Source organism: Capsicum annuum, chromosome 10 (genome assembly GCF_002878395.1).
Source record: "Capsicum annuum cultivar UCD-10X-F1 chromosome 10, UCD10Xv1.1, whole genome shotgun sequence".
Taxonomy (NCBI): domain Eukaryota; kingdom Viridiplantae; phylum Streptophyta; class Magnoliopsida; order Solanales; family Solanaceae; genus Capsicum; species Capsicum annuum.
This window is the reverse complement of record NC_061120.1, coordinates 6,523,728-6,542,131: the sequence shown is the minus strand read 5'-3', so window position 1 is coordinate 6,542,131 and position 18,404 is coordinate 6,523,728. Positions and strand designations below refer to the sequence as shown.

General features: G+C 39.3%; 1 protein-coding gene across 9 annotated transcripts in view; it reads right to left on the bottom strand.

Annotated features, from left to right (window-relative positions):
* LOC107845449 (RAF proto-oncogene serine/threonine-protein kinase) overlaps positions 1–18,404 on the bottom strand; it is a 35,394-nt gene that overhangs the window by 14,153 nt on the left and 2,837 nt on the right. For 8 of the 9 annotated variants that reach the window (XM_016689786.2, XM_016689781.2, XM_016689782.2 and 5 more), the window contains 7 exons: positions 14,257–14,647; positions 12,342–12,545; positions 10,377–10,568; positions 9,956–10,212; positions 9,571–9,690; positions 9,325–9,411; positions 8,494–8,589 (listed from right to left, as the gene is read on the bottom strand). In XM_016689786.2, the coding sequence (XP_016545272.1) occupies positions 8,494–8,589; positions 9,325–9,411; positions 9,571–9,690; positions 9,956–10,212; positions 10,377–10,568; positions 12,342–12,545; positions 14,257–14,508 (1,208 nt within the window). In that variant the 5' untranslated portion in view covers positions 14,509–14,647. The remainder of the gene's footprint in view (positions 1–8,493; positions 8,590–9,324; positions 9,412–9,570; positions 9,691–9,955; positions 10,213–10,376; positions 10,569–12,341; positions 12,546–14,256; positions 14,648–18,404) is intronic. The other variant, XM_016689787.2, reaches the window with a different exon arrangement.

Here is an 18,404-nt window from a genome sequence, read left to right as displayed (position 1 = left end):
GCATAGAAGACATGTACAAAGGTTGTAATGTAACAAATACGAGGATCGACGAGGGACTTGGTGAAGATATTTGCAAGAAAACTGAGAAGCACTGCTTTGGACGTCTTTCGAACAAACAGAAAAAGTGATCCAAAAAGTAGTAAACATCGCTAGAAAGTCGGTGTGTCATTGAAAAATTGCCGGAAACTGGTATAAAATATAAGGGTCGCCTTGAAATCAAGAGATGAGTAGATCTTGAACAAGATAGTCACTGAAGAACTGGCCGGAACATACTCACCCACTGGATTATTAGATTTGATGGCTGAAAAGTGGTCACCGTTTGAGAAAAAATTATATGGGTAGGGTCGGAACAATGACACGACCCTACTGAGAAAGAGAATTATATAAGTAGGTTGGAATGACAACACGACCCTACTGAAAAATAGAAATTATATGGGTAGGATCGGAATAACGACTCGACCCTACTGAAAAAGAGAAATTATATGGGTAGGGTCGGAATGACAACACGACCCTACTGAAAAAGAGAACTTATATGGGTAGGGTCAGAATGATGGCACGACCCTACACAAATCAGATCTGAGGTATCACCATAAAGACACATGAAACTACGCAAATCAGATCTAAGGAGTCACTGAAAAGACGCACGACGCTATGCAATTCCGATATGAGAAAGTAGTCCAAAAAGATGCACGGTACTACACAAATTAGATATGAGAAAGTAGTCCAAAAAGATGCACGGTACTACGCAAATTAGATATGAGAAAGTACGGGAAAGAAGTGTGGTGGCCTAACTTTTGCTAACATGATCATTGGTTGGATGGGCAGCATATATGGGTTATAGCCGCCCGCCGGCAGCGGAAGCTCTTTGATTCTCTACCAAGCTCGTAGAGGCTCTGATACCATGTGAGAATGAATGAAGAAAAAATATTATTGAATTGTTGTAACTACACTATTACATTGAGACCTATTTATAGACACTAAATTCCATTTCTTTTTCTAATAGGACACTACAGTACAATCTATTTCCAAGTAGAATTCTATATGTTATTCCTATTCCTACTCATATTCTAACAAAAATTATTCACTTTTTTTCCGAAATAATTTTTTGTTTTATTAAAAAATCAGTGTTTACAACAACAACCACAATAACGTACCTAGTATATTCCCACAAAAGGGGTATGGGTGTACGCAGACCTTACCCCTACCTTTGTGAGGTAGAGAAGTTGTTTCCGATAGACCCCTCAGCTCAAGAAAAACATTTTCTGGAACAGGTTTAAAACTCAGTGTTTGGCATGAAAATCCTAAATCCAACTTGAAGCTGAATTTCAAATTTGGAAAACATCTTATAACTTGTTCTCCAACTCACTTTTCAATTTTGAAATTGTATTTAAGTACATACAAGCATGAACATTGTTCCAAATATTCATTGTGTAATGACCCAAAGTTGTTATGTCTGCATGCGCCAATTGAATAATCGTGAAAAAAGAGAAATGGGGTCAGCAGATATTTTACAAGGAACGGTGGAGATAATAATAAAACAACGGTGGAGATTAGCCCAATTATTAAGGCAGCCAGCTCAGCACCAACTCAACCAATTCTATAAATAGCCTTAACAGAAATTGGAATAGGCAGTTATGAATTTGACCAGAATTCTCCTTATCTAATCTTCTAGAACCTTCTTCTTTCTCTTCTACTCTATCTTCTCCTTCATTACTTCATTCTAAGCTTTACTACATATATCCATGGTGGAAGTTGCAGATTCATAGTGAAGTATTGCTTAGTGTTTTCTTATTCGTTGATTGTAATCGTTGGTTGTAATCAATAACCTCCGTTCCATTATAAATTCGAATTCACAATTCCAATTGAGTTACAATCAACGATTACAATCAACGAATAAGAAAACACTAAGCTATACTTCACTATGAATCTGCAACTTCCACTTTGGATACATGCAGTAAAGCTTAGAATGAAGTAATGAAGGAGAAGATAGAGTAGAACAGAAAGAAGAAGGTTCTAGAAGATTAGACAAGGAGAATTCTGGTCAAATTCATAACTGCCTATCCCAATTTCTGTTAAGGCTATTTATAGAATTGGTTGAGTTGGTGCTGAGTTGGCTGCCTTAATAATTGGGCTAATCTCCACCGTTGTTTTATTATTATCTCCACCATTCCTTGTAAAATATCTGCTGATCCCATTTCTCTTTTTCATGATTATTCAATTGGCGCATGCAGACATTACAACTTTGGGTCATTACAATCCTTCCTGCTTGAAATTGACCTTGTCCTCAAGGTCAAGGATGATGCATTCGACCATGATAATGGTTGGTTCTTACTAGTCTGCAACAGGGAGAACTGAACACCCACAAAATTGTCAGTGCCAATTACAGTAATTCAAACGAATGAGCTCTTCAATTGGAGCATTTTCAAGCTGATGATCTGAGTAAGTTGGGAAAATTTGCTCTTCCTTGGCTGAAATTGTAGCACTTCTAGAAATCAACACAATTATCATCCTGCCAATAGTCTCAAGATCAAGCTCTAATAGGGTGACATCAACCACTAGCAATTCTTGAACATTTTCATCTCCATTACCAATCAGAATTGTGTCTAGAACTGTTGCACCACAATTTGTATCATCATCCAGATTTATACTCGGGTAGAGCTTCTTTTCATCGATGTAATCCTTCAAGAGATGTTGAATTATTGGGAGTCTAGATGATCTGCTAACGAGAACCATTTCCTGCATGTGAACATTATCTACCTTGGCCTCATTCAAACACTTCCCCACAGGTTCCATACTCTTAAACAACATGCTCATGCATAACTCCTCAAATCGATAATAGCATAAGATTCTATTCCCTTAAATAAGGAATCCACTTCAGTAGTGGTTTGAGCAGTAGAATATAAAGTTCTCTTAGCCCTATCGCAAGCAATTCTTGATCTTCCCAAAGCTCTAGCATTCCCAATTAAATCTCTTTTGCACTCCCTCCAAAACTTGACATCAATTTTTAGGACAACACTAGTATTCATGCCTACAACTTTTGCTTTCTTGCCTCCAGTATCAGCTTTACCACCATAACAATGCTTCTCAATAGTCATTATAAGCTGCGGAAAGGTGTTAGTAACCTGCTTGAGTAGCACCAAAATGCATTTTCTGACTCCCTCGCAGATTGCAGCAATATTTGATCCAGTCAATTTCTTTAACTGACACGACATCTCAAATTCCCTCATCGTGACACAACTTAGTGACTGGTTTTGAGCACCAGCATATAACAACATAAATCCGAACTTAATAAGGTCCTTATAGCTCGATGCATCAAAAACAGTAGCTCTGGCATGATATTTTAGGAGGGTTCCGCCAGGATCAAATAACAACGGTAAGAAATTATGCATCATATGAACTCTCCTTGTCTTTGCGACATTATGTTGCATCAGTCTAACAATTTGGTTACATAACACAACCTTGTGATCCACGTTTACAATCAGCATTGCCTTAAAATTTTGGGATACACACAGAAAAATATACACCGTAACCCTCGAGACCAAGGAATTATGCAACAAAATTAGAGTAGGAGCGCAGATTACAGAAGTTCCACAACCTTCAATAATAATAGTTTCCTGCGCGACAACTACACCAGCTAATAAGAATCTACCAGTTAAGCTTCCCACATCACCAATGTTTGTTGTATTCACTAGGGGCAATGCAATTGTCAAATTTTCAGGGACAAGCTGAATTTCCTTCCTAAACTCCCCACCCACACAGAACATTTTTCCATTCAGAATTCCTCTATCATGAAATCCATAGCCATGTAAAACAACTACATATTTTACTATGAATCTGTTAGAACCTCCAGGATAAAAACATAATGATATTGCAACAGTTAGTTGAAGAATTCCACTTCCCATTTTTCTGAAAATTGCAATCTCCAGCATGCCACTACCTGGTATTTTAATTTTTATAGTAGACATGATAACCTTTATTTCTGCCATATTTTGATTTTGTAAAGGTGTCAGGAACTTGGACGATGTCTCCACATCTATATTTCGCTCTTTCTTTGTATTTTCTGACTGCTCTATTGTGGCTTCAATAGAAACAATTTTGGTGGTATTCTCCCATGCCTCAACTATGATACCATCAGTCCCATCACTGCACTTTTCCGTGAGACAAACACCTCACTAGGTTTATCCCTTGGTTCAGAAACTTCAGCACCTTCAGTTTCAATCACTGTTGATTCATTATCGTCCCAATCTCCTGATTTCATAGCAACTGACTTTACCCTATCAAGGCAAGCCCAGAAAACTTGCCCAGTATCAACCCAATAACAAATGTATAAACCCAAAGCATGTGGGAGACCAAAAGTTGTATGAGGACCACAAACTTCTACAAAATTATCCCTCTCCAGCTTCATATCGAATAGCTTGTCGCCAAGCTTCATGTCAAGCTTATGTCCCGCGTTTTTAAATATAAGTACCTCAATTGAAATTAACCAAGGTGCAGACTCAAGGTGGGTCGGGACACTAGAAGTACTGGACAGATCATTGCAACCCATTAATTTCGGCATTGTATCCTTAACAACAAGAACATACAACAACAATAACAACAACAAACCCAGTGTATTCCCACCTAGTGGGGTCTGGGGGGGTAAGATGTACGCAGTCCATACCTCTACCTCTGATGAAGTAGAAAGGCTGTTTCCGATAGACCCCCGGCTCAAGGCACGAGATACCACACAAACACATAGTAAAGCACAGAAGCAGATTACATAACATAAATACGGCACCCATAAGTAATATAAAACAGAGGAAAGCAGAGGAAAGCACACAGATTCGTAATAAAACATGGAACACGGAACACGGAATCATAACAAGAATAAAACCCCCACCAAGTAATTCCCTACACTAGCGACCCAAACTGGCCCTAATCCTCTGCCGTAATTCGCGTCCTCCAGACCTTCCTATCTAGGGTCATGTCCTCGGTGAGCTGTAACTGTTCCATGTCCCGCCTAATCACCTCACCCCAGTACTTCTTCGGCCTACCCCTACCCCGCCTAAAACCATCCAACGCTAGCCTCTCACACCTACGGACCGGGGCATCCATGCCCCTCCTCTTCAAGTGTCCGAACCATCTCGATCGTGTTTCCCGCATCTTGCACTCCACTGAAGTCACACCAACCTTCTCCCGGATAGTCTCATTCCGAACTCTATCCCCTCTAGTCAGTCCACACATCCAGCGCAACATCCGCATTTCTGCCACCTTCATTTTTTGGATGTGGGAGTTCTTAACTGGCCAACACTCCGCTCCATACAACAAGGCCGGACGGACTACCACCCTGTAGAATTTGCCTTTAAGCTTGGGCGGCACCTTCTTATCACACAGCACCCCCGACGCGAGTTTCCACTTCATCCATCCCGCCCCAATACGGTGCGAGACATCCTCGTCAATCTCACCGTTACTCTGGATCACGGACCCAAGATACTTGAACCTATCCCTCTTACATACCTCCTACGCTTCTAGCTTCACTACTACCTCATTCTCCCGCCTCACGTCATTAAACTTGCATTCAACATACTCTGTCTTGCTTCTGCTCACCCTGAACCCTTTAGACTCAAGAGTTTGCCTCCACATCTCTAATTTGTCATTCACACCCCCTCGAGTCTCATCTATCAGAACTACATCGTCTGCAAAAAGCATACACCACGGCACCTCCCCTTGAATACGCCGCGTCAACACATCCATCACCAACGCAAACAAAAAGGGACTAAAAGTAGATCCCTGATGCAATCCTGTCAGGACAGTGAAATGCTCTGAGTCTCCTCCCGCCGTCCTCACCTGGGTTTTCGCTCCATCATACATATCCTTAATTACTCTGATATATGCTAGCGGTACTCCACTCACCTCCAAGCATCTCCAAAGCACCTCCCTGGGGACTTTGTCGTAAGCCTTCTCCAGGTCGATAAACACCATGTGCAGGTCCTTCTTCCTCTCCCCATACTGCTCCACCAACCTCCGTACCAGGTAGATTGCCTCCGTCGTCGAGCGGCCGGACATAAATCCGAACTGGTTTTCCGAAATAGACACTATCCGTCTCAGCCTCACCTCGACCACTCTCTCCCAGATCTTCATAGAGTGACTCAATAACTTAATCCCCCTATAGTTATTGCAACTCTGAATGTCCCCCTTATTCTTATAGAGAGGGATCATGGTACTCCACCTCCACGCCTCGGGCATCTTTGCCGTCCTGAAGATTTCATTAAACAATCCAGTCAACCACCTTACACCAGCCTCTCCAACGAACTTCCAAAACTCCACCGGTATCTCATCCGGCCCCGTCGCCTACCCCTTCGCATCCTGCGGACAGCCTGTCTAACCTCTTCTACCTTAAAACGTCTACAATAGCTAAAATCCCGACACTCCTCTGAGTGCTCCAGTTCCCCTAACACAATAGCTCTATCCCCTTCGTCATTCAAGAGCCTATGAAAATACGACTGCCATCTCTTCTTAATGTGGCCATCCTCCACCAACACTCTACCGTCCTCCCCCTTAATGCACCTCACCTGATCGAGATCACGACCCTTCCTCTCCCTAACCTTAGCAAGTCTAAACAACTTTTTCTCCCCTCCTTTCCCCTGTAACCCTGCATACAAGCTCTCAAAAGCGGCCGTCTTAGCTGCCGTGACTGCTGACTTCGCCTCCTTCCTTGCTAGCTTGTACTCTTTCCTGTTTACCCGTTTCTCCTCTTCGTCCTTACTTTCCACCAACTTAGCATACGCCCCTTTCTTGGTCCCCACTTTCTTCTCCACCTCTTCATTCCACCACCAATCCCCCCGATGGTGCCCGGCCCGGCCCGGCCCCTAGAAACACCCAACACCTCACTTGCATTCTCCCTGATGCACCTTGCCGCCCTGTCTCATATACTATCCACGTCCCCCCTACACTCCCACACCCCCATTCCCGCCAACCTCTCCCCTATCTCCCATGCATTCACTGGCGTCAGGCCGCCCCACTTAATTCTCGGTCTACACTCCTTACTCCTCCTCTTTCTATTCTTCTTTATACCCAAATCCATAACCAAGAGCCTATGCTGGGTCGAAAGATTCTCACTCGGGTTGACTTTACAGTCCTTACACAACGCCCTATCCCCTTTCCTAAGCAACAAAAAGTCAATCTGAGTCCTGGCTACCGCGCTTCGAAAGGTGATCAGGTGCTCGTCCTTCTTCGGGAAGCCCGAGTTCACCACGAAGTCGTGAATTCAGATGTGAGTTCACGATCACGGTCTCCGTGGTGGTCGTATTTGGGATGGAGTGGAGTTCAACTAGAACTTCAGATTTGAACCATTGAGGACATTCGTCGAACATCTGGTTCGCATTATATTTTGAATCAATTTTACTGCTATTTCCAGTCCTCAGCAGTTCAGCCATTTCATGGTCATCTTAAACCACCTCAGCTTGGTTGTCCTCTTCATTCATTTCCCTCAAACAGACTTCAAGACAAAAGAAGCATTGGCAGTCAACACTGGCTACACACCCATAGATGCAAGAGTTGCATTGGCAGTCAACGCTACATATGCAATCCTCACACCACCTCTGCAATTGTTTAACATTCACAACTATACCCAACATCCCATCCATTGGGGTCATTCTATTTGCATTGTTTCGTTCAACCAAGGGCGATGATTCTACAAACATCTTCTTCGAATTACTACCCACATTCAAGACAGGTTCGTTTCTCTGATACCACTTGTAATGTAACTAACTCAATTGGAATTGTGAATTCGAATTTATAATGGAACGAAGTTTATTGATAACAACCAACGATTACAATCAACGAATAAGAAAACACTAAGCTATACTTCACTATGAATCTGCAACTTCCACTTTGGATACATGTAGTAAAGCTTAGAATGAAGTAATGAAGGAGAAGATAGAGTAGAACAGAAAGAAGAAGGTTCTAGAAGATTAGACAAGGAGAATTCTGGTCAAATTCATAACTGCCTATCCCAATTTCTGTTAAGGCTATTTATAGAATTGGTTGAGTTGGTGCTGAGCTGGCTGCCTTAATAATTGGGCTAATCTCCACCGTTGTTTTATTATTATCTCCACCGTTCCTTGTAACATATCTGCTGACCCCATTTCTCTTTTTCACGATTATTCAATTGGCTCAGGCAGACGTAACAACTTTGGGTCATCACACATTGGAAAAAGTATAACCAAACACACCACCATCTTCAACTCCAACTCCATAAATTCCAATGGAAGTGGAAAACGTTTGGAATCTATGGCCAAATGCCTATTAAGATTCAGAACATATATATATGCACCATTGACCTCTTTTATTACTTTTAACCTAAGTGAATGTACCAAGGGGTGTAAATTGGAAGTCACTAAACATGAATGAGAAAAGTACCTGATATAGACAAAATCATAGAAAGACCAAAAGTAACAAAACTATTGCAGTTATACTCTGAGACGAAACAGAAAACAGGACTGAATCAGATACCTTGAAGTAGAAACATCATCTGAATAACCTCTCGAAGTTTTGTTATCACCACCAAGCATGGACCGTACATGTGCTCTAAATGAAGGATGCTCAGGACTGAAAGGATATAAAGCATTTGAAAAATGAGAAAAAATAACACAACTATACATTAAGGATATAAAGCATTTGACAATGCGTCACCAAATAAGATTCTGCTTTTTGAACTCAGAATAAAAACCTAGCAACAGAACCAAGGATCAGAACATAGAGGATCGTCCTCATCTTGTGCCAAGGATCTAAGAGTAAAAGGCAATAATAAAATAGTGTCTAATATTAAAATGGAAATAAATCAGATAAAAGCCAACCAATCGTATTTGAAAACCCGACATTATGCAATGTGCAACACACAAAGTACCTTAATCGCAAAACACAGACCTCAAACATTCTGTTTCAAAAGCATGTTGTACTTTGCATTCAAGCTACCCGACATGATAAATTTGTGTTCATCTTATGCCCTTAATGGCCTGCTTAGCACCATTGCCCTGATTATCCAATCAGGGATATGTTCACAAGAACAAAGCTGGGTAACATTGAGTTTCATTAACATTGAGAAGGAATGTCAGCAGAAAACCTTACAAACTGAAAACATACACATGTATCTATTCCATAAGCATTTCTAACATTCACGCCCAAATTCATGTAACATGCTGAGACATGTGCAAGCATGTATAGACCCTAACATCGCATGAGTTTGAATAAGTGCATTATTAGAAGACGATTGAAAAACTTATAAACATAATAAAAAATATGTCACGGAAAAAATCGGAATAGGGTCTGGGAAAAGAAAATAACCTTGAACTTGCAGTCCTCGGTTCTGTTATAACTTTCCTGCAACCTCTTCTCCAAATGGTTGTAGTATTAGGTTCACTTTGAGACAAACTGGTACAGAGATGATTGAATAAAAAGCAAGCAAAATAAACCTTAGGTTTCAAAAGTAATCTGACGGATGGACCATCAGATTGTCTTACATTGAAAGATGGTCTTTTAAATTACCTTTCAAAAGTTAAATCGTGGCTTTCAGTATGAGCAAGAAAATACCTCAGTTTTCTGTCAATTGAAGTGTGAGAACGTAACATCATATTCCTCAATGAAGATCCTGCAGCATTTGAAGATGATTCAAATCTCCTCTGATACTGGAGGATGTCATCTTTCTCAGAACTGTAGAAATGGAAGAACAAATAAAACAAAAAACAATATGTGAGAAGTAGAACAAAGTGTTTCTCCACCAAAGAAAAAGAAATTTCTAGGGGGAGATAATATGTCTATGACGATTCTCATCACGGAACAGAAGAAGAGTGTTTTTTTATATCCAGAAGAAGCGTATAAAAACTAAATGGAAAATACTCAGCACACAACAGAAGAAGAGTACAGAAACAAAATCCAAATTGAATATATTAAAAATGAACAATAATTTTCTTCCAACCTATCAGTATCATTTCTCTCTGAAAACTCATAGAGGGGGCTATTAGGCTCCAGAGGTGAATCACAGGAATCATTTTCTGCAGAATCACTTTCCCCAGCAGCTATGTGGGTTAGGTAAATAGACTTGGTTGTTCGTGGAATAAGTTGACCAGGAAAACGAATAAGGTCCACAAATAGCTCCACAGAATTTAGCACAACTAGTATAGACATGTGCTTATACGATTCTGCACACTCAGATGCTGCTTCAGCAGGCAAACCCTGATTTGCGAAGCATAAAACTATAATAAGTAAAATATAAATAGATATGGAAATGAAAGAAATGGTAGCAACAATTCATAGTAACAAGTAGCAAGACAATGTTTTGTCCTAATTTTTTTAAAGATTAACAGAAATGTGCAAGCAAAAATAAGCTCCCAGCTCACCACAACTAGCTGGCTTTCAAGACCTACAGCATCTGCAAGCAATTTGAATAATATTGCTCGAGGACGGGATGAACTATTCTTTATTTGACCCAACAGTTGGACGCCTTTGTTTTCAGAAATCTGAGAGGCTTCCTCAAGTGAAGCTTTAGCATGACTTAGTTCCGAGTTTGGTCGTTTGTAAACATCAGCCACCTGTATAGGAAGGCATACAAGCAACGGAAAAATCACAAATGCCCACAGATTTAACTTCAACTTTTTTCCCTTTAATAAGGGTAGCAGTTCAAAGTGTAACACTACAGAGATCACCATTTTAGCACCAAAAATATTTCAGTTTGATTGCTAATGCTACCCCATTTACTAGATAACATCAGTAAGTGAGTGACCATGCGAGGAATAATCTCTCAAAAATTTGAAAATTTTCCCCTTTGCTGATTTGGAAAATCCACTGGATGGATATGCAGCATCAGAGACAAAAAGGCTTGACGGCATCAGTAGAATAACATGCAAGTTACGAGAAATTTGCATACACCACATCCAAAAGCGTATTTAGGGATGTCAACATAGTGTCAGGAACTTTTTTCTTTTTAATAGGTAACACAACTTCAGGAATTACACAGGAGGTCTAGTGACTAAGTAAATCAGAGGGAAGGCAACTGTAGTTTTATAGGAAACATAAAGTATTACATAAAAAGGGTTTATGAAGAATAAACATAACATAGTTGAACTCAAAGGAAAGAAGAAAATTTGGGATGAACTTCAATGACAAGAAAACAAGGCTAAGTGAAAATTACTAATCCTCTCTATGCAATATCCCAAAATCGGAGATCAAGTCACAGAGCCACCAATTATACAATATCCCAAAATCAGAGATCAATTCACAGAGCACCAATTAAGATGTAAAAGATAAACAAACAAGAAATAATTACACGAAAACAAATTGCTACAAAGACATCAAGAAAAGAAAAGGTCAATATGTATGTCAACTACGAGTCACTTCCAAATTAGTTGGGATGGGTTACATGACACTATTGTATGCATCCATTACTCCACAGTCCTTATCATTTCCAACAGTAAAGAACTTTAGTGTAACAGCCTGTTGGGAAGATAGAACGGGGAGAGAGCCCATTCTCGATCCAGGCACAAATAACAAACAATTTTCCAATTCTAAAAATGTTGGAACTACTGTAAGGGTAATAACTAATAACAACTTTTTCGTAATTCTAACTAGTTGGACTTTGCATACAACATATTTAGATCATTTCCTTCCATGTTATATTCTAATCTAAGCTAAATCTACAGTCTACACTTATTCAGAGAAATTTTAGGTCTTTGATACAACTACACGTGATTTTAGGTATATCAGCACCTTCAATTATCATCTTGTCCCACTTATAGTTGGTACATTCGGAAGTCTATGTAAGGCAGGGTCAAACCATCTCCTACAACTGCACTCCTTCTATCCTCTAGGTATGCTTCCTGCAACTCCTATTAGATGTGATCATTTCTAATCCTATCCAATGTTGTATGTCTTATCCAATGTTGTATGACCGCATGTCCATCTGCATTTCTACAACATTCATCTTGTAGATATGTTGGACCCTGAAAACCAAACATTCACTCACAAATAACATTGTTGGCCTCACAAACTGTTCTACAGAAACTGATTTTCACTTTGCTATGTATATTTGTATTACATAATACTTCCGTAGAACTCCTCTATTTCATTCATCCTATTTTGATTTTATGGGTTACATTTTCTTATTTTATGTCATTTCTGAAACACTAAGATTGGATATCTGAATTGACTGCATTTTACGCACCATAATCCTGTCTAATCTCACTTTATCTTTTCTTCTTATACGGGCTAAATGTCATCCTTATACCATTAATTAACTTATTAAAACTAGGGGGACAAGTTAATATGTATATTGGAGGTGCGGGGGAGGAGGATACATGGTTACCCACCAATCCAGCTATCTTTTTTATCATTGCTGCAGGATTTGAGTTCAAACCTTTCACCAGTGTAACAATCAGTTGCTTCAGCATTGAGAGCTTCTTGTCTTTCTTGGCATCCACAAGTATAACATCTGCTCCTAAACCCTCAAGCTCCAAAGCGTGAAGCTCATCCAACGTAGGAATGTCTTCAAAACATTCCTTTAACCTTTTCTCCTGAGTCAAATAGAAGAAGCAAAAGAGAGCACACATTAAAATTAGCAGTGCAATCCATATCAAAATTCTGTAGCGGTACCCACATAAGAAGCTCTAAGAAAGTAGGAAGGGCACTGAAAAGATAACTCCCACAGAAATGTGTCCTCGGCAGAATGTAAAAGTCGATTTTAGGTATATTCCTTGGGAAATATAAAGGGTCAGATTATTCAAATAAGTTAAAGCTAAGGCAATTGATGGACCTTGAGAAGACTCTAATCATACAGAAATAAATACTCTAGATTAGTAATTACAATGGTAAAGTTAACAAATATACGCCATTCATGCAACTAGACAGTACAGTAGCTTCCCCAAAAAGAGGAAACGAAGTTAATAGCAGCTTAAGAGTAGAGTTTTTTTCTAATAGAAGTAGCAGCATAAGAGTTTTTGATCAAGTAAAAGGTTTCATTGAAAATAATAAGGCCAACATGGCCTACAAAATATGGTTCTGTTCAAAAACCCACCCAATTCTCTCTGCAAACAGGAACTACATGGGTGCACCAAAAGAAAACAACGGATTAGAGGCTGCTCCTCAATTGAGCAAAGCTCGTCTCCACCCCTTCAAAAGTTCTCCTATTTCTCTCTTTCGAGATGACCCACATTAAAGAGAGAAGAGTAACATTCCATGCCTTGTGCCTTCTTCTCATTGCCCCCCTCTTCCAACAGAACATCAACTCCTTCACGGATCTTGGCCAAGAAACTTCAAACCATCTAAAGATATCCTACCCACCATAATCTCGTGGGTAGATTGCAATGTCACAAATATGATCCACGTCCTCACCATCCTCCTTACACAGGAAATACGACACCCTTCCATTTTCTAAAATTCCCTGATGTCAAAATGGCCCCTCTAGTAGCTAACCACATGAAGAAATACATCTTTCTCGGCACCTTAGGAATCCACACAAAATATCTCTAAATGATATTAACACTTTGTTCAAGATCTTAATGATTAAGACCTATTCATACCAAATAAGTGTTTAAATCTTAATGTAAACAAATGCGCTTAAGCTCTTAACCATTCAGATTCAGACCTCCATTAAGTGCAAACAAATAAGGCCTTATAACTCCTCACAGTCAATGAAGGCACAATTTCTTTTCCAATTAAAAAGAAAATCCTACAATCTAAAATCTAAGTTTTTTTCTAGATAGCGGGATTTGAACATAATTTAAATGATTTGAAGCTCTTAAACATCAAGAAAAAGAATTAGAAGTGTAAATTATGGCATGATATGTTCTGATTACTTTTCAAACTGCAAGCTCTTTATACAATTCAAGTTTCCTTTATCAGCATGATTTCTTCAGCAATAATAGGTAACCTAGATCAAATACTTGATAAAAGAACCTCTTTCGGCTACTAAAAAAAATGAGGTATATAACTTGATAGGAAAATGGTTAAGACGAATATACATTTTTATCAATGGACAAAACAGTATAGTTGTGGAAGCACAACTGAGCAATCTGCCAATGCAATGTTTATTTCTCTCATCCTATCGTTCATGACATGTAACTTACTGATTATAAGAAAAATCATATCAGAAGTGCATCTTATGCATCAGTCGTATGCGGTTAATGTTCAATTCATTCAGATCTTAGAGGGCAAAAATAGTTTTTAATAGAATGAATGTCGTGATACAAGCAACAATACAGAGAAATCATTAGTGTCAGCACTCACAGGAACAACAGAGTAGAAACCATTTGGTATTGGTTCTGAAAGTGTTCCAGTTTTCCAGAAAATCTGGGAAGCAATCTGAGAGGACAACCTATCATATTCTCTTTCAGTTAGTTCCCGATTCCTCATAATTTCTTGCTTGCCATCAAGTGAGACGGATCCAAGCTTTTCTGCAAATTCCGAACGCCACCATGAAGTATTGGGGTATCTATTCTCGAGAAAGCCACCGTCAACTGGTATCTCTTCCATGTCCATAGATAGTTGAATTGCAATACCATCTCGTTCCACTCCTACCCCATAAAGGAGTTCATAAATTTCGCATCAGTTTTAAGATAAAATATCATGATCTAAAAGCTTCTTCTACTCTGATCTGCGCAAAGCTGATATCATGGACCTGCAAGTTAAGAAATGATTAACTAAAATTTAAGTGTTTCTATTACAAAAGACTATCTATAATTCATTTTTACGTATTGCATGCACTCAAAAGAAGCAGGGCTGTAATCCGGAAAGCTGCAGAAGAACTCACTAAAACCTTAGACACACCCTTCCCCTCCAAAATAAATATAGAAAATAGGAAAACGGAAATAAAAGAGAAATAAGGGGCCATAATATAAGTAGAGAATTACTCGCTATTTCAAGTATCAGATTACTAAAACAGACGCTCTAATACTTATGAATAGCAGTTCATACAAGAATAAAAAGGCCAGGTGCCCAGCAATTAAAAGCTCATAACCTTACGTAAGTAAACACACTTTTTCCTTACCAGTACTATGAGAGCAATCAAAAACCCAAAACCTTACACTTTTAATGTGATTTTCAAGACGGCTAGAATGCCGGAAGAATGGTGGTGGAGTATAATGATCCCATTGTACAAGAACAAAGTGATACCCAAAACTGCAACAACTATAGGGTATCATGCTACTAAGACACACTATGAAAGTTTTGAGAGAGGTCATAGAGCTGAGGATTAGGAGACGTGTGGTCACCTTCAAGAACCAATTCGAATTCATGTAGGGCAATCAACTACAAAAGTCATTCACAAAGCAAAGAGATTGTTGGAGCAGTATAGGATAGGAAGAGAGACTTACATGTGATGTTCATTGATTTAGAAAAAGCATACGATAAAGTCCCTAAGGAGGTTCTACGGAGATGTTTGGAACCACCAATGTGGGACTTTTTCTCATTCTTCAACACCCCACCTCACACCGAGGGTTGGACATCCTGCTCTAATACCATATAAAGAAATGGATCTTAAGCCTAACCCAACCCTAAAAGCTAGCTTGAGAGGATTGCCCGAGTCCATATAAGGATATGGGAGATCTTGTCTCGGTCCGAAAGGAGTGTGGGGATCTTGGTTCGGGCCGGTGTGGCACATTTCTTTCATCATCCCCTCACGCCCAAACATTGTCCGGACGGGAGTGTGCACAATCATGGTTGATGATTACCAAAAGCATATTTACAACCCTATAAAATTCGAGAGACCCATATCGAATGTAAAGAAATTAATGTTGTCCCCAAAATTATAACCCATGCTCCAGATGTCCAGCCTTAGGCGTAAGGTGAGGTGTTGAAGAATGATAAAAAGTCCCACATCGGTGGTATGAGATGGATGGTCTTTTTGTAACTCAAAGATACAGTGGTACGAGCCTATTGAATAGATCAAAAGGTGGGGGATTGTCTAAGCCTTATAAGGAGACCTAGGTCTATATCATTAACCATCGATGTGGAACTTTTTCTCATTCCTCAACAACAATGATTAACGAGATGCCCGAAGGTTAAGGAGGACTAAGACTGAGTACTTAAAGTGCAAGTTCGGTGTCCTAATGCACGAGACGGAGCTGGAAGTGAAGATTGATACATAAGTTATACGCAGGAGAAGAAGTTTCAAGTACCTTGGGTCCATAATACAAGGTAAGAGGGAGATTGACAATGATGTCACGCACCGTAATAAAGCAGAGTGGATGAAATGGAGGCTCGCTTTCAGGGTGATATGTTATAAGAATGTGTCACCAAGGCTTAAGGATAAGTACTATAGAGCGATGATTATGCCTACTTTGTTGAATGGGGGCATAGTGTTGGACAGTCAGGAACACACATGTTCAGAAGATGAAGGTAGCAAAGATGAGGATGCTTCATGGATGTGTAGGCATACTAGAGAGATAGGATTGGGAATGAAGTTATCCCGGGCAAGGTGAGAGTGAACTCCTTGAAGGACAAGATGAGGGAAGCGAGGGTGAGATTGTTCGGGCGCGTAAAGAGGTGGGAAGATGCACCATGAAGAGGTGTGAGAGATTGGCTACAGTGGGTGTCAAGAAAGGTAGAGATAGGCCGAAGAAGAACTTGGGGAGGTGATTCGGCAAGATATGGCACCCCTCCAGCTTAATGAGGACATGACCGTAGATAAGAACGTTTGGAAGTCGAGGATTATAGTAAAAGATTAATAGATAGCTGACCATTGTAGCACCTTTATGTGGAAGAAATAGGGGCTATCTTTTCCCAATTTCTCCTTAATAGTAGTATTCCTATTTAATACTTGTATAGTATCTTTCACTTTATTTTTATTGTTACCTCTTGTTTCTTTGCTTGTATCTATCTTGCCACTTCGTAGCATTATTTTTTTTCTTTCTAGCCTGTCTTAGTATCTTGCTTTATTTGCTTTGTTTTCGTTTTTGTAAAAAGATTATTTGCTTTGTTCCTTACTATTTGCAATTTGCTTTGTTCCTTACTATTTGCAATCATGTTATTCTTTTCTTGCAACTCTTCTTAGATTTCTTTTTTTTAGTTGAGGATCTATCGGAAATAGTTTCTCCACCCCACAAAAGTAGGGTAGGATCTGCATACATCCAACGCTCCTCAGACCCACTTGTGGGACTACACTTGGATGTTGTTGTAGTTGTTGTTGTTAGCGCTATGGAAGTCTTTAAAACCAAATGCTTCTGGAGATACTTAAGCTAAATGGCCAAGTTTGAATATTTCTCTAGCTACATGTCTATGTAATTTTTTCTTCAAGGAAAAAGGTTGGCAATGTATTAAGAGGAGAAGTAAGGACCTAATCTAGGTGAAATGTATTAAAGATAATTCTCAACAAGTGTTGAAATGAGATAATGAGATCAAAAAGAGATGAAGAGGCTATTTTGATCAATTGTTTAATCTGAACCAAGAAAACAACATTTTGGATCTCCATACATCCCGCATGACAGAAACCTTAACTACACTCACTGAATTAGTCCAGCAGAGGTAAAGAATGCTATGAAAAATATGAAAATTAAAAAATCAGTGGCCCAAATGGAATCCCCGTAGAGATTTGGAAGTGTCCCGGAGAGGATGGAGTAGGACGGCTTACTAAGTCATGTAATGCGGCTAAGAAGTGGTAGGGTACCAACAAGTGGAGAAAGTGTACCTTGATTCCATTGTATAAGAACAAAGGAGATATTCAAAGGCGGAGGAATTATCAAGGCATTAAAACTTTGAGCCACACAATGAAACTTTGTGGGGCAATACAATGTAGACTTAGGGTACACTAAAAGAGTGACAAAGAATCAGTTTCGATCTAAGCCTGGTATATCTACAACAAAGTCTACATTCTTGCTAAAAAGATTGATGGAAATTTATCGCGAGAATAAGAAAGATCTACACATTTTGTTCATTAAATTGGAGAAAGTATATAATATAATATCAAGAACGGTTCTTTTGTGGGTGTTGGAGAATAAAGGAATCATATTAGATATATATAAAAGACAAAAGTCAAAAATTAACTAATTACCATGTGGATTTATATAACCATTTTATTTGACAATCTAAACTGTTGCATCTGCATTCAAGTGCTTCAACAACATAATTACCAAAAACACAAGAAAAATCGACTTCCAACTCCCGAAAGACAACTGAAACTGCTTCTCCGGTACACTTAACCGTGAAATTCACCAAAACTAACTCTTACTATCTGCTGCTTCTAACAGTTTGTACTATTGCCTACACCACTTGATCAAACAATTGGCAAACCAACAGGTTAACGCATTGAGCCTACTCAACACATCCTCATGACGAGAGTTATATAAACCAAGATTCACAACTAATGAGAATATATCCTTCCTAACTAAGAAATTGCCTATATAATGCCATACCAAACAAATGACTCAAACAATCAACTG